We start from the raw sequence: 15,931 nt of genomic DNA on the forward strand, positions 1-15,931 counted from the left end.
CATTGAAATCTCACCATAAATGAGAAGGGTAGGTCAACTCTGCGACTGTGATGAATCCTAGAATTGTTGTTTTTATTGCTGTTCTGAATTTTGTTTTTCAATTTTATATTCTACTTCTTTTTAGAGGAATTTTATATTCTAGGGGCATAAGTTAAAAAGCTAAATGTAGACAAAAATTCTTGGAAATTGTGCATTCAATGCATTAAAAGTTTAAAAAGTCGTCTTTTAATTATAAAAGTTATTTTGAATTTCCATTTTAAGCTCCTTAACTTGTGCTCTTAGGGCACAAGTTAACATGACCCTATATTCTACTAAGATATTACTCCATCCGTCCTGAAATTTAAGCAAAAAAGACTCATTTTCTTTGTCCCAAAATATAAGCAAAAAAGACAAACTTTTATTCTATTTAATCTTGTTTTTAAAAAAAATCTTTTCCAATAAAAACTTTTGCTTATTCTCATGAAATTAAATGCAAATTACATTTAATTTTCTCTCTCTTCCATTTTTTCCATAACCAATAGGCAATGAAAATTGTTTTTATATCTTCCCATAAAACTTATTCCAAAGAAAACACAAAAAACTATGCTACAAATTCTTATGCTTTAGTTTTCTTAATAAGTGTGATTTTTGTTTTTTTGTTTATAATTTGGGACGGAGGGAGTAGTAAATTGTATTGCTCAAAAAAATAATATTAAATTGTATAAATAAAAGAGAGTTGTAGCTTTATTACATTACCTTTCTTAAATATTGATATATCTATATTTCTCATGAATGTAAAATAGAAGATATTAAATTGCAAACGATGTTGTAGTGTTATTTTTAATTTTGTTTTTTAGTTACAATAATATTGTTATGAAGTTTCTACGTCGCTTAATATAGAGTAGTTTTCATCGGGGAACATGTGGAACACACGAAGTGGGTTATCCCTTTCAAATCAATTTTTTTGTATGCATGAACCAGAAATCAAACCCTTGAAAAAACAAAATTAAGGAGAGAAATTAGTGACAAAAAATTAATTTTATATTCTACTAAGATATTAGTCACTAATAAAATTAATATTAAATTCATCTTAAACTTTGAAAGTGGAAATTATTTTAAAATACAATACTTTTTTTGTTGTTATTTTTTTTACCAAATACAATACTTTTTTTTGTTGTGTTAATAGGCCAATTATTATGCTACCGAGTGAGTATTTTAAGAGGGGTGAAAATGAATACATATAGTCATTACATATAGTCATTGATGTATCTATCATTCTCATCTCATGAATGTAAAATAGAAGATGTGTTAAATTGAATTTTGTTTTTTAATTACGATAATATTGGTATGAAGTTTTTACTGCCACTTAATAAAAGTAATTTTTGTCGTCAGGAAATTTGTGGGACATATAAAGTGAGTTATCTATTTTCAATCAAATTTTTCTATACGTACGAATCAGGAGTCGAACCCCTGATCACATGTTTAATGGGCTCAAATCTCTTACCACTTAGATCAATCCATCATTGGTATGTAGTAGTGTTAATTAGTGGATACAATATGAAAAAAATAATTAACATCATCATAAAAATTGAAAGTATAAATTATTTTGAAATACAATACTTTTCTTTATGGTTGTCAATTGGCAAATTATTATGCGACCGAGTGAGTATTTTATATTTATTTAATTTTTGTACAACCGAGTGAGTATTTTAAGGGGGTGAAAATGAATACATATAGATAAGAAAACAGTTCACCCACATAAATGTTATAAATTGCAGGTAGGTTGCTCACCAAAACGATAACCAAACCTCACATAGCAAAACCTCTAATCATATTATTTTATTTTATGTTTTCAACTATATATATAAATTGTTGGTATATTACTAGTATACTATAATATTGGTAGATGGACAACTCTTGTTCTAAAAACAGTACCCTCATTTTGCTAAAAAAGTTTATATATTTGAATATGTGACCCCAAAAACTTTATGCTTGTTTGTTTCCCTAGCTTTTCCCTCACCATGTTCCTCAACTACTCTCATTTATTTCTCTTCATTCATTGCTTGCCACACTTAAACGGTGGCATTTACCATGTGAAGGTTTAATCCTTTCCCACCATGGAAAATGTTACTTTTTACCTCCATGTGGCACTCAAACAAGTTGTTTTTATTTTGTTTGTTTTTTCAATAATTAAAAAAGCTAATATTTAATAGTATTATCAAGTTTACTAGTACAGCCCCTATTTCTATAAAATCATATATGCACCTCATCCATTAACAAGTAAATGCTTTATCACGTAATTTTTTTTTTTTGATATCTAACCTTTTTTTTTTAATTTGACAAACTTTTTTTTTTATGGTAAGGGTTTAATTTACGAGTTTTTGACCAAATTTGCAATGTTTTTAAGGACATTTGCAATTAATGTTTAGTTTTTATTGGCATAAGTTCAATACGTTTCACGATAACTACTGATAAGCATGTTAATTCACCGCAAAAAAAAATATGTGTTCCGGTTATTTTTTGTTACTTGTACGTTTTGGTTTGTGAGTATTAATTTATATTTTTGCAACGACATTGAATGTTTTTGAATTAACTATTTTTTATACAAATTTAATTAGAGAACATAATTTTTTTTTAAATAATTAGAGAACATAATATCTCATGCACAATGAGATATATATCATTTACTGGTTGTTTAAAATATATCATTTAGTGATCAAAGGACTAAAACCTTATTTATCTTAATATTATGTAATGTTTTGATTATATGATGAGATTGAAATTTGTAAGTGGGGGTTTTGATAGAGTGTTGGTTCAGGTTTTGTGAGTTTATTTTCGGATGACTACAAGCCCATAAAAAAGGCCCACTCACTTAACATTACTCTATATGTTGTGGGGTCCCAATTTTTGTTTCAAGTAAAAAACCAAAAAGTTGAAAAAGGGTAGCAAGTAAAATATCACAACCATTGAATTTTTTTATTATTATATCTATGGTCAAAAAACACCTTTCCTATGGTGGAAAAGGATTAGTCATTCCCATGGTAAATGCCACCCACTTAAACACCCTGTTATAATTTGTGTAAGAAATTACAACGAAGAAGCCCTAGCTAGTTGTACATTACATGCTTAATTTTTTCAAATTTTTTAGAGTAAAAAATAAAAAAGACAGGTGGGGTGATTTCAACTTTAAAGTTTTTCAACAACCTCTCAGAGCATTTATAGTGACACATCTTATGAGATTAAGAAGAGACGGTGTAATGTGAAGAAAACCAGTCTGGCCTTATTAACTTCTTCACCTATAAATCTCTTCTCCATTACACACTCACATTGTACACTTGGATCTATATCATCACAATAATAATACACTACTCTCACTCTCTCTTCCTCCTCCTTCTTCATTCTTCACATTTACAACAACTAGATCAACCTTCTCATCATAATCCTCTTGAACCATTATTTCTTGAAAGGTAAACGTGTATTTTGTTCTCATGCATTTTCCCATGCACCCCATTTCTAGTAGGCTTAAGATATTGATTCATGGGATGACACCATTATTACTATCTTGTTTTTGTATTTATCGATGAATTTTTTTTACATTTGATTAAACTTTCTAGTAGGCTTGAGATTTTGATTATTTGATTGATAACATTACTATTTACTACACATTTTTTAATTATGGAAAAATTAAAATTTTAATTGAATTTTCTTGTATGCTTGAGCTTTTGATTCTTGGATTGTGATAACATTATACTATACCTCATTTTTTTCTTTTATTAATGAAAAAATATTAGACTTTTGATTGAATTTTCTTGTAGGTTTTAGCATTTGATTCATAGGTTGTGACAACATTATTACCCCATTTTTTTAATTATGTAAAAAGATTAAACTTTTGATTGAATTTTCTTGTAGTTTAAGCTTTTGAATTTTTGGGTTGTGACAATATTATTACCCCATTTTTTAATTATGTAAAAAGACTAAAGTTTTGATTGAATTTTCTTGTAGGGTTGAGCTTTTGATTCTTGGGTTGTGACAACATTAAACTACACATCAAAGTTCACAAGTTTAAGACTGTTTGGTTGGTGTGTTCAAAAAATGGAAACTTGTACGGCTCTATTACTTTTAACGGCCATAACAGCTTACTTGCTTTGGTTCACCTTCATCTCACGGTCATTGAGAGGCCCACGTGTCTGGCCACTATTGGGCAGTCTACCAGGCCTCATTGAGAATTGTGAACGTATGCATGATTGGATCTGTGACAACCTACGCGCGTGTGGTGGCACGTACCAGACCTGCATCTGTGCAATCCCATTTTTAGCTAAGAAGCAAGGTCTCGTGACTGTCACATGCGACCCGAGGAATTTGGAGCATATACTAAAGACCCGGTTCGACAATTACCCGAAAGGGCCTACGTGGCAAGCAGTGTTTCATGATTTGTTGGGTGATGGGATCTTTAACTCTGATGGTAACACGTGGGTGTTCCAGCGCAAGACAGCCGCGCTGGAATTTACCACGCGTACTTTGCGCCAAGCCATGGCTAGATGGGTTAGCCGAGCCATTAAGGATCGACTTTGCACGATTTTGAAGAAAGCTGAGGTGCAAGGTGAGCCGGTGGATCTACAAGATGTGATGCTCCGACTCACTTTTGACAATATTTGTGGTTTGGCTTTTGGAAGAGACCCGCAAACATGTGCCACGGGTTTGCCTGAAAATGGTTTTGCAGCCGCTTTTGATCGAGCCACTGAAGCCACGCTTCAGCGGTTTATATTACCTGAGGTGTTATGGAAGGTGAAGAAATGGCTTGGGCTTGGTATGGAAGTTGGCTTGAGTCGAAGCCTTGCTTTTGTGGACCAACATTTGTCAAGTGTGATTGAGAAGCGCAAAGTGGAATTGCTGAGTCAGCAAAAAGATGGGTCCCTTCTTCATGATGACTTGCTGACTAGGTTTATGAGGAAGAAAGAATCCTATTCGGACAAGTTTCTTCAACACGTGGCGTTGAACTTCATCCTAGCTGGACGTGACACATCATCGGTTGCACTGAGCTGGTTTTTTTGGTTGGTGATTCAGAATCCAAAGGTGGAAGAGAAGATCTTACATGAGATTTGCATGGTCTTGATGGAGACACGTGGTGCTGACATGGAAAAGTGGACCGATGAGCCTTTGGGATTTGAAGAAGTTGACCGTTTGGTTTATCTTAAGGCTGCCTTGTCGGAAACACTAAGGCTGTACCCTTCGGTGCCAGAGGATTCAAAGCATGTGGTGAAGGACGACGTGTTGCCGGATGGAACCTTTGTTCCGGCTGGATCATCTGTGACATATTCGATATATTCGGCTGGGAGGTTGAAGTCTACATGGGGTGAGGATTGCATGGAGTTTAGGCCAGAGAGGTGGTTGTCATTGGATGGGACAACGTTCATCATGCATGACTCTTTCAAGTTTGTTGCATTCAATGCTGGTCCAAGAATATGTTTGGGGAAGGACCTGGCTTACCTTCAGATGAAGTCAATTGCTGCTGCTGTGCTTCTCCGTCATCGTCTTGCGGTGGTTCCTGGCCACCGGGTGGAGCAAAAGATGTCACTCACCTTGTTCATGAAAAATGGTCTCAGGGTTAATGTTTACAATAGGGATTTGAAGGGTGTTTTTGCAACTATACAAAATGAAAAGGAGGGAGAGATTCAGGGGAAAGTGTTGAATGATTTGAAATGCAATGGAACTTAGTGTGGTGTTTCACAATTCAGCCATTTGGGGGCTGTAATTTATAGAAGAGAGAACAGGGTGGAAAAAAAAAAACAAGAAGAGAAAAACAATAAAAATAACAGGGTATATTTTATTCATGGTATGTTATATAAATTTATTATAATTCATATGAGAATTGTCAATGGATTGATTTCTTTTATCTTAGGGTGGATGAATGCTTTCTCTCAGCTCATCTTACTTGTAGAATCCTTGCAAATATTCATTTGTAATTCTTTATTTCTATTTTATTTTTACTGCTTTCAAGACATTATTATGTAGTAAGAGCTAAACTCACATTTAACAATGTTGAATGACGATGTTCATAAAAGAACACCTGACGTTTTGATTGGATTTGAATGTCCTGGCTGGTTCATGTCCTAATGATGATGATATGATAACAAGTGTGTCATAATCATATTGTTTGTGGTGGTATTGTTTTTTAGAGAAATATTAATTGTACATCATTTTTTATGTCCAAACACTATATTTATATACAATTTGGATAATGTTTTTTTTTCTTCTTTCCTCTCTCTTCTATCTACATCAAAAGTTATAAAAATTTCATAACATGAACAAGAGGCATTGAATCAGAAAGAAACTGTGAGCCTGCAACCTATTTTCTCAGCTGAGTACGATGAGGCAGAGTTTTTCTTTTTTTTGACAAGAATGATGAGGCAGAGTTGAAAAGTCAAATAACATTGTACTCCTTATTCTAAGTATAGATATAAATATGCTTGAATGAAGTTATAGGGGCAAAAATTACCCACAAACTATATCTATACAGAAAGCATTTAGATCATGGGACAAGGCATGTTAATCCAAGATTTCTTTCTGGTAAAAATATAGAAGCCTAGCTATTTTGATCAAAAAATTGATAGTGACTCTTCTATTTCAGCAGGGTGCTTATAGTTATATGCTTCCAAGTGCATGACATATTTGGTCATCTGATTTTTGTTCCACCTTTACTTTTCCCTCTTTGAAAATCTCTACGGCTTATATAGCCTACACGTTCCTTGACATCGTCATAACATTCTTCATCAGTCAAGAATTTTCTCACCGGTTGAAAAGATATTCCAGACCAAAGTGCCAATTAAGTACAATACAACAGAGACTTTAAATACATCATTCCATGAACCTGCAACAACAAATCGCTTTTAAATGAATGGCCTAAACTAGGAAAAAATGTTTTAAATTCAAATGAAGAATTGTCACCTCGTTGGAGTATGTATCCAGTCGCAGCTGTACCGAAGACACCGGCAAGCACTCCTGCGGTATTCGATAGTCCCAGTAACACTCCCTGGTATTATAAAATGGTTAGCATTCATATAGAAACATAATGGATAAATATAATAAACTAGAACAAACTTGTATAATAAATTTATAAAACTCAAGATTACTTGCATTAATGGTACTAGTTAATGGTACTAGTTACTGACAATCAAAGCGTTAATGGTACTAGTTACTCGTGACGTGATGACCTCATTAATCATGAAACAAATAAGAAGGGATATAGATGTTTTAAGTGATTGACTCGGACAGATGCATAGTAAAATGATTTTGGCAATTAGCATCAGGGCTGAGTGTCAACAAAATCCTCGGAGGTGAAGCTCGCAAAAAAGGTCCTAACTTGAGCAAGAAGACAGTAACAACTTATTAACTTAGTCTTTAGCATGATCAATCGCTTCATTGCTGTTTTTTTTACATATTTTTTTCTATTAAAAAAATTATAAAAACTTCTTATGTTAAATTAGTTATGTAACAGTTTATTGGTCCTGGACTCCTGGTAAATGAATAATTAAAATAGAAACTCACAGCATAGCGTGGTCCAATGTCTTGGTGATTGGAATATAGACCAGATTGTGAGAATGCGTCACATCCCTGTAAAGAAAATAATAGATTGTGTAAGAATGGTAACATGTTTTATTGGCATCTACATTTTATATCAGAATGAATTAAGGAAGATATATATGTTCAAACCTGACTGCAAGCCATACACAATACTGCCAAGGCGGGTGTTCTGACATTGCTTAGCTGTGTAAGAAAAAATGCAGGACCCAAAAACCCGATCGATTGCATGATCTGCCAAATAAAGGAAATAGTTAAAGAAAAAATATTTTAAGAAGTAAAAAAGGAACTCAATTCCTCTGTACATTGCCATATAATCAATATTTGCTTCCACATTAGGCAGTTAGTTGTAGTCTAGGGAAACAAAACGTAAATTATTGAGCACACATATAATAGCTGTACAGCAGTTGGAAATGTATGAAAAAATATCAAAAACAAAAGTATGATTTGCTTGCCTTTCGAACAGTTGTTATGGAAAAACCTTTGCTCACAAGTGTATCAGCTATCCAACCTCCTATATTTGCAAAAACGGCCATGGTTAACCATGGAAGGACACATAATAGTCCAGATTCCGTGAGGTTGAACTTCAGAACCTGAGAAAATAAGACAAAGTTCATTCATCAAATTTATCTATTTCTATCTATTTGATTACATCACCTAACCGTTCAAGTTAGATCAAGACAATGATCACAATCTTGTGTGGACTTGTCTAATTTGATAATATCAGCAATTGTAGTGAGGTAAATTTGCTTCACATATCTTTAGAGAAATTACCAAGCGATAATATATATAGTTGTCTGCTCAATTTTGACATAGTCGAGAGCAAATGGTAAGATGTACCTTAACATCAAGGAGTTGAAAATAAAAAAAAATCAACATTTTTATCAATGAACAAAAAAACTGCAGCCAATTGAAGCTCAGCTTGAAAACAATGAGGAAATGTAATGTACAAAATTCTACAAGTTTCATGAGAATAGGAGCAGAATTATACAGACAGTTGGATGCGTATGCCCCACCTTCACAGGTAGAAAAAATTTACATATTTTCGTGACTTTCATATAAAAAAAACTAAATGTGGTTTCATTCCTACTTGAAAATATATGAAATAGTATAAAAAGTTTCATCAAGAACATTCATATTCTTAAACCCATGTATCAATACCATATCAAAAAATAAAATTGAACAGGTAAGTACCTGATTGTAGTACGTAGGCATCCAGGTTAATAGAATAAATGTCCCCCAATTGTGGCAGAAGTGAGAGACTATTAAAGCCCAGACAGGTGCTTTTGACAAAATCAATTTCCAAGGAATAACTGTCACAGGTTCTTTTGATACGTTGCCTCCAAGTATGAGCCTTTTCTCTTCATCCCCAAGATCTGGATCATCCTTTGGTGTGCTGTATGCCTGGAAGATCCCAACAAAAGGAATTACAAAGTATGCCTCACAATTATACATGCCATGGTAAAATGCCAAAAATATTGTACAAGATAACCTATTTACTCATGCATCCAGTCAAGGGAACACTAACTCGAATAAACATAACTTTTATAATTATTTATTGGTCATATCTCATATATTCAATCATATTGCTCATAGTGGATAAGTGTGCAGGTCGCTCGAGCTGACAAGTTCAGCTGTAACCTTGTAAATGGACCGTAGTATTTAAGCACAAGTTGTAATCTGTAAACTCTATGCTTGAATAATATAAAGATACTACCGCCGCTCTGTAGTTGGAGGCGTAGGCACAATTAGCCGAACTCCGTGATCAAACCTCGTGTGTTCTTTGCTTGTGTTTTTCGTATCTGTTTACTTTTGAACTAGGGTTGCTATTCTAACACATGTTATGAAACACTTCATGAGATAGTCCCTAACAAATCAGCACAAAACATGATAATACACTTCATACAGTAGGCAAAGTAGAAATGATTGAATTCCTATTAAAACATTTTCGCAAGCAGAAATAGATACAATAGTGTATATCATTGAAACTGTGAAAGCTGACTTACGTTTCTCAACCACAAGGCAAACCAGATACTGCCAAGTGATCCAAATGAGTAGAACACAGATGGCCATCCAAATTTTTGGATTAGAAAAGGCGAGAATCCCAAGCCTGTGACAGAACCAAGGTACATGCCACTATATACTAGCGCAAGTGATCTGCTTCTCTCCGATACTGGAATCCATTTGGAAAGAATGTTATTCATTGCAGGCATAGCAACACCCTGAAAACAAAGAATCAGAAAAATTTGTTGCCGAGTGATAAGTGCAAAAATCACTTCAATTACAGGCACCACATGACAAATGTAGTACAGCAATAGAAAGGACCAACCTCGCCAATTCCCATAAAGGCACGCATAACAAGCAGATATGGTAGCCCAAGTTTTGCAGCAATAGGAGTTAAAACTGTTGCAATTGACCACCATACAACTCCAAAACCCAGTACTAGCTTCCCACCAACTCTGTCTGCCCATATGCCACCAGCAATCTGAACCCAAAACTCATTCGGTCAGTTTCAAAGCATTATAATCAGAATGTTTTATGTACAGTCGGTGAAATGAAAAGGCACTTTGAACATTAGAGCGTGCTAGATTAGTACACATTATGGCAGGTTCAACCAGCAGTATTGCTTAAAATATTAGAAGATTTTTTATATGAGAGTATGAAACCAATTTCTAGTTAAGTTAACTAATCTCATGCATATCGCTATATCAGTTATACCTGTGTGAGTAGATAACCCCAGAAAAAAGAGGACTGAATGAGGCCAACTGTTGCACTGTTCCAGTTGAACTGTTGAGACATTGGAAGTATTGCTATGCTCATGTTTACCTATAAAAAAATAAAAATTAAAGCATATCAGTAAGGAATATCAGTAATGTTAGGTTAGTAAGATTGTGGAAATTTAGAAACAAACGCCTGATATAGTTCGAGATAAAGTCTAAATAATAACTTAAGTAAGACAAAGGTAGAATTTTGAAAAGGGTATTTGAAACTTGGCAGTTATAACCAACATCTACAACGAAAGGTGAAATGGTCTATTTTTTTGGTATAATTAGTTGATGGAATAATGAAACAAATTAGGCTACCAGGATTAATGATCAACTAAACACCTTGTCTATATTCAACTATTCAAGTAACTAAACACCCTGCAGTGATAATCATATGAATTATGTAACTGAAACCGTAAACATAAGAAAATGGTACTCACACGATCCATATTACAAAGCAGAAATGCTGTAAAACATAGCAGTACAATAACCCATCGCTTAGGAAACTGCTGCCACCAAGGAGATGTTTGAAGCAGATTTCCTTCCAGAAGAATGGCTTCACCGGTCCCATCAGTTGGTTGCAGCCTATCTATATTCGGTTCTGCAAATTCGTACTCTTCAGCCTTGTAACGAACATGAAACTTATTTGCTTTCCTTTGTTCAACATCGCTACTGCTAAAGGGAGCTGAAGAAAGGTAACAATGACTTCTTTTGCAAGCTTTTAATTTGAAGTTCGAGCCGTGGCTGCATTGCCGAGATAATGGAGAAAAAAGCTCCCTTTTGTTATCGGATGTTTGTATTTGTATTGGTACTCTCTCTCCCAAAGAAGAATCAATACGAGAATGCATTGCATTTTGACATCTTGAAAGAGAACCCTTCGCTACCCAACCATCACACCGTGTAACTGATACACCAGAAACCAAAATGCCTCCTCTTTGATGGGACAGATCCTTTTGTGATCTATACGAATTCCCTGCCAATAACAAATAATGTCTCAAATTTTCTTACTTTACAATAGTGATCAACATAACCGAAGTTTAAAGGATTTCATCCTACCAAAATGACCATTTATTGTAAAAGTAATCTTGAGCCATAAAAATAAATTAAAAAAAAGGCTAAAACTTAAGCTTATCCTAGTCCTAGTACATAATTTTATAATAGTATTTGTCATATAAGTATGATAGAAACTATCATACAGGGTAGGCTCCTAAACCTATGTGTTTTATTTTTCAAATTAATACCAGACCGTCTTAACTCAGGATTCAGGAACTAAATTGACTTACAGAATGCATATTCTAGGAACATGTGTAGTAATTTTCTTTTTTCAGGGACTGATATAACAAAAAAAAAAAATTATATTTTTTTAAGCTAATAATAATTTTTGTGCATAGTTCAACTGATTAATCACAAAAGATATGTATTTTAGTTTAATATCTATAACTAACATAACCACCGTCCATTCATATTTTCCTATCTATTCACAAGATAATATTAATTTTTATAATCTGTTTGCATTGTAAAAAAATAAAAATAGATAATTAAAAAAATAAAGATATATAATTAAATGTATGTGTTTACTTCCATTTCTAGTTTCTAGAGTACACAGTTACTACATTTGTGAGCATAAATTCCATTGCTATAAAAAACTTATTAGATAAATATCTAATGAATAATTATGCTTAATTCACACAACAATTATGAGTAAAAAAAGTAACGAAATCTTATGAGTAAAATATGCATAATTGAGAAAATGCAAGTAAGAAATGAAGTGTGAACCTGAGGCAATGAAAGAACCGAAATTGCGGTTGGAAATCAAACCGCTCATAGCCATTGATAGTGAGTGATGACAGTGCACACAACACAACGACGTCGTTTCTAAGTGGAAAGTGTTGTTACTCTGTTTTTATCTATTCTTCTCTTCTGTGAAAGAAGAAGAAGAAGAAAGAGGATAAGCAACGAAAAAAGCACAGAAAAACACTCTATTTTGTTTGGTATTTCCCAACGACATAAAACTAGTATTTTTTTTTTAATTTCTTTCTTTTTATTTTATTTTATTTCTAACATACTTTTTTTTTTTTAAATATAAATTATAAATTGTAACTCAAAGAATATAAAATATAAATGAATTTTGTTCAAAATGAGATATATATTAAACAACCAAAATAAATCCACGGGCACAAGTAAGAATCAACTTATTAAAAAGTAAACAAGGTAAAGTACAACAATTAAACAAGGAATTCTTTCAACAAAAAAAAAAATTAAACAAGGAATATGATCAAGCCTCCAAAGTAGTAATCAAAATTAAGAATAATGCTATATTTTTGACTTCAACCCCAAAAAGACCGAAGCTTAATCCTTGAAGTTAACGTCAGTAGATATTCTTCTTGCGCTGAAAAATATGTCTATTGCACTTAGGGGTGGGAATAGGCCAGACCGTCCGACAGGGGCCTACGGCCTAGCCTATTTAAAGCCTAGCTCGGCCCAGCTCGTTTATTAACAAGGTCAGGCTCAAGCTTTTTATAAGGCCTATTTAATTAAATAGGCCAGGCTAAGGCTTGCAAAAAAGCCTATTAAGCTCATCGGGCCGGCCTATTAAGCTTTTCATATATAATATATCTTCCATTATTGATATTTTTGAAGTTTTTTTTTCCATAATCACAAGCCTTCATATGATTGGTTATTTAGTAGCTGATATATTGGTGTGATTAGACCTTCGTAAGAATTCATTATTTAGTAGCAAGCATATTTGTGTGCTTTAGGCCTTAATAAGTTTTGGCCTATTTAGGAGTAGGCTTACATGTGTTGCCAGACCTTAGCATAAAATAGGCTTTTAAATAGGCTTTCAGGCTTCATCAGACCTTTAAAAAGGTCAGGTCAGGCCTCGAAAATTAGCCTATGACGGGTAATAGGCCAGGCTCAGGCCTAGCATTTTTGAAGTAGGTCAAGCTTAGGCCTTACAAAGCCCGGCCCGGCCTAGCCCATTTCCACCCCTAATTGCACTCTTTCTAGATGGCTCAAACCACAAAAACTTATGTACACTATATTCAAATTAAATTAAACTCAAATGTGCATAAAAAAATCTAAAATCCTTCCCACAAAAAAAATCTAAAATAAAATCCTAGTGTGGCGTTATAAACAAGAGATAGGGAGGGTCTAGAACAACACACGTAGCACATCATCCTCTACAAAATATTACTCACTCCGTTTTAAAATGAGTGTCGCTTTAGCCAAAAAAAATTGTTTCAAAATGAGTGTCGCTTTCAGTTTACAATGCAATAATAATTTTTTCTTTTCAATTGTACCCTCCAATTAATACTCTGCACACTACTTCTAAAATATTACTTTTAAAACTAACCAATAGTTAATAAGGATAATTTGGTAAAATAACCATTATCTTTCTCTTAATCATTGCATTTCTTAATATGTGTGTAAACACCTAAAACGACACTCATTTTGAAACGGAGGGAGTAATTTATAATTGCTGAGATACCCTTCCTCCGGACGGGGAAATACTTGTGTGACATTAATGTCACGGTGACATTAAATCTGGGCCACACATTGTGTGACATTAGATGTGTTGTGTGACCCAGATGCAATGACACTGACAATGTGTGGTCCAGATGCAATGACACGGTGCCATTAATGTCACCAAAGTGCCACCCCTCCGGACGTGGAAGTTGCTTGAAAAGTGCTTTTACTTTTTTTAATTATTTAACTAATTGTTTTGTCAACGTCACCTTAAAGTGCATATAATGGAAAAATAATTGCCAAAATAGTGAAAATTCTTATTGTCGTTATTATTGTTATATTTTTCGTGATTTTTTTTTTGTTGAAAAATCTTTAGGAATTCATGGTATTTTCATATTCATGCTTGGAATATTCTGGTTCTGGACCATGGCTATTGTCAAACGTCAAAAGAGATTTGTCATTTTGTTTTTGAACCGTGTGGGAGATTTTATTAGAGTGACCAAAAAATAATTTTTGAGGTAGAGTTGCAAAAATTATCCCTTGAAAAATTTGAAGAATTAGAAACTATCATATACCTTTTTTTAGAGAGAAACTATCATATACATTTTTTTTTTACGAGAAACTATCATACCTATATATTATTATTATTACTGTTATTATTTTGGACAAGTTATCATCATTATTATTATTTGTACATGAAACAGTTTTTTATTTAGTGAGTTGTTTTCTTCGGGAGAACCACGCGATCCTTAAAGAAAGACTTCGACTTTTTCAACCAAATGATTTATTTTTAATACGATCAATTAAAGGATACTAAAAATTCATCACGCACGACTCCTCATCAATAAGTAGGCTCAAGTAAAGGAATGGGAGACAACCAATTTTGCAATTTATAACCATAGAAGCCTCTTTCAACCAAGAATTTAACACAAACCAACAAGCTCTTATGAAAATTGACTTTCAACCCCGATATCACCTCAAAAATAATAAGAACATCTTTCAAAGTTCTTACATTTCCCCAACTTTTTTCCTCCCACCCACAAGGTATTGTCCGCAAACTGCAAATGTGAGATTGAAACGACTTGTGATGTGCCCAACTTATAACCCATAAACAAACTTGTTTCCATCGTGGCAATCATCATAACATTCAACCCTTCAGCCGTTATCAAGAATAAAAATGGAGATCTAGGATCTCCTTAGTGCAACTCTCTTTTCAACTTAAACTCATTTGTCGGACTACCATTAACTAGAACTGATCGTGTTGTCGTAGTTACACATTTCATAATCCACTTATGCCATAAAGTTGGGAATTGAATTTTAACCATAACATCATCGAGATACCTCCAATCCACATAATCATAAGCTTTTGCAATGTCAACTTTAAATAATAATAAAAATTGAGACGGCGTGCATCATCCACCATCTCATTAGCTATATGAATCCCATCTAAAATTTGACTGCCTATGATGAATGGTGACGTGACTATGAAATAACGCTACCAATGATATTTCTTAACCTATTAACCAACACCATATATAGGCATCCAACCAAAGAAATAGGACGGAAACCAGGCAGACGTTGATGACTCTCAACTTTTGGAATAAGAACTATAAAAGTATTGTTGAGCCCTTTGTTAGTTTGTCATTCGGATGAAAATCAGAAAGAAAAAAAAACATCAAATCGTCTTTTAAATCCACCCAAAAATTCTTGGCGAACCCAAAATTTATTCCACCCGGTCCAGGACTCTTAAATTTGTCGCAGTTCCAAACTGCCTGTTTCACCTCCTTAAGAGAACACATGTTTGACTAAATCCACTTTGTTCATTACACCCAAAGACTTAAAATTCAAAGTATACACCCTAGGTCGATTGACATTTCTAAACTTAAAATGAGACTCAAAATGATTAAATATAGGGTTTCTAACACTGACACCCCCCACCCCCCCCCCCCCCCCCCCCCACTCGAGTATCATCGATAGTGTTTTTAATAATAGCATTAGACCTGAGCGTGGATGACATTATTCCATGGATTTTTTTTTAATCTACATCACCTTCGTTCCCACCAATTTGATCTTGATTTTGTTCATTGCATACTAAAATTTAGATGAGAAAATGAAAAAAAATTCCAGATAAAGAATGCAAC

General features: G+C 33.7%; 2 protein-coding genes across 2 annotated transcripts; one reads left to right on the plus strand and one right to left on the minus strand.

Moving 5' to 3' along the window:
- The first annotated feature begins 3,309 nt into the window (after positions 1-3,309).
- Positions 3,310-6,069, plus strand: LOC146897723 (cytochrome P450 86A8-like). The gene is made up of 2 exons (XM_085734902.1): positions 3,310-3,446; positions 3,982-6,069. Exon 2 carries the CDS (start codon positions 4,072-4,074, stop codon positions 5,692-5,694), a length of 1,623 nt encoding a protein of 540 aa, XP_085591028.1. The 5' UTR covers positions 3,310-3,446; positions 3,982-4,071; the 3' UTR covers positions 5,695-6,069.
- A 323-nt stretch (positions 6,070-6,392) lies between these two features.
- LOC146897724 (ascorbate transporter, chloroplastic-like) lies at positions 6,393-12,303 on the minus strand. The gene is made up of 11 exons (XM_085734901.1): positions 12,099-12,303; positions 10,763-11,295; positions 10,276-10,383; positions 9,887-10,042; positions 9,564-9,779; positions 8,752-8,961; positions 8,013-8,150; positions 7,690-7,791; positions 7,525-7,590; positions 6,925-7,009; positions 6,393-6,847 (listed from the first exon to the last, which is right to left on the minus strand). The coding sequence occupies exons 1-11, from the start codon at positions 12,151-12,153 to the stop codon at positions 6,750-6,752; spliced, it is 1,767 nt and encodes a 588-aa protein (XP_085591027.1). The 5' UTR covers positions 12,154-12,303; the 3' UTR covers positions 6,393-6,749.
- Between the last annotated feature and the right edge of the window lie 3,628 nt (positions 12,304-15,931).

The sequence above is a fragment of the Medicago sativa genome, chromosome 8 (genome assembly GCF_051527215.1).
Source record: "Medicago sativa cultivar Bolivia chromosome 8, Bolivia_mono, whole genome shotgun sequence".
NCBI lineage: Eukaryota > Viridiplantae > Streptophyta > Magnoliopsida > Fabales > Fabaceae > Medicago > Medicago sativa.

Coding starts and splice junctions, on each gene's coding strand:
- LOC146897724 (XM_085734901.1), bottom strand. CDS start 12,153: ATGGCTATGAGCGGTTTGATTTCCAACCGCAATTTCGGTTCTTTCATT. Junction 8,962..9,563: donor TTGCCTTGTGGTTGAGAAAC/GTAAGTCAGCTT, acceptor GGGATCTTCCAG/GCATACAGCACACCAAAGGA. Junction 7,792..8,012: donor CCATAACAACTGTTCGAAAG/GCAAGCAAATCA, acceptor TTTATTTGGCAG/ATCATGCAATCGATCGGGTT.
- LOC146897723 (XM_085734902.1), top strand. CDS start 4,072: ATGGAAACTTGTACGGCTCTATTACTTTTAACGGCCATAACAGCTTAC.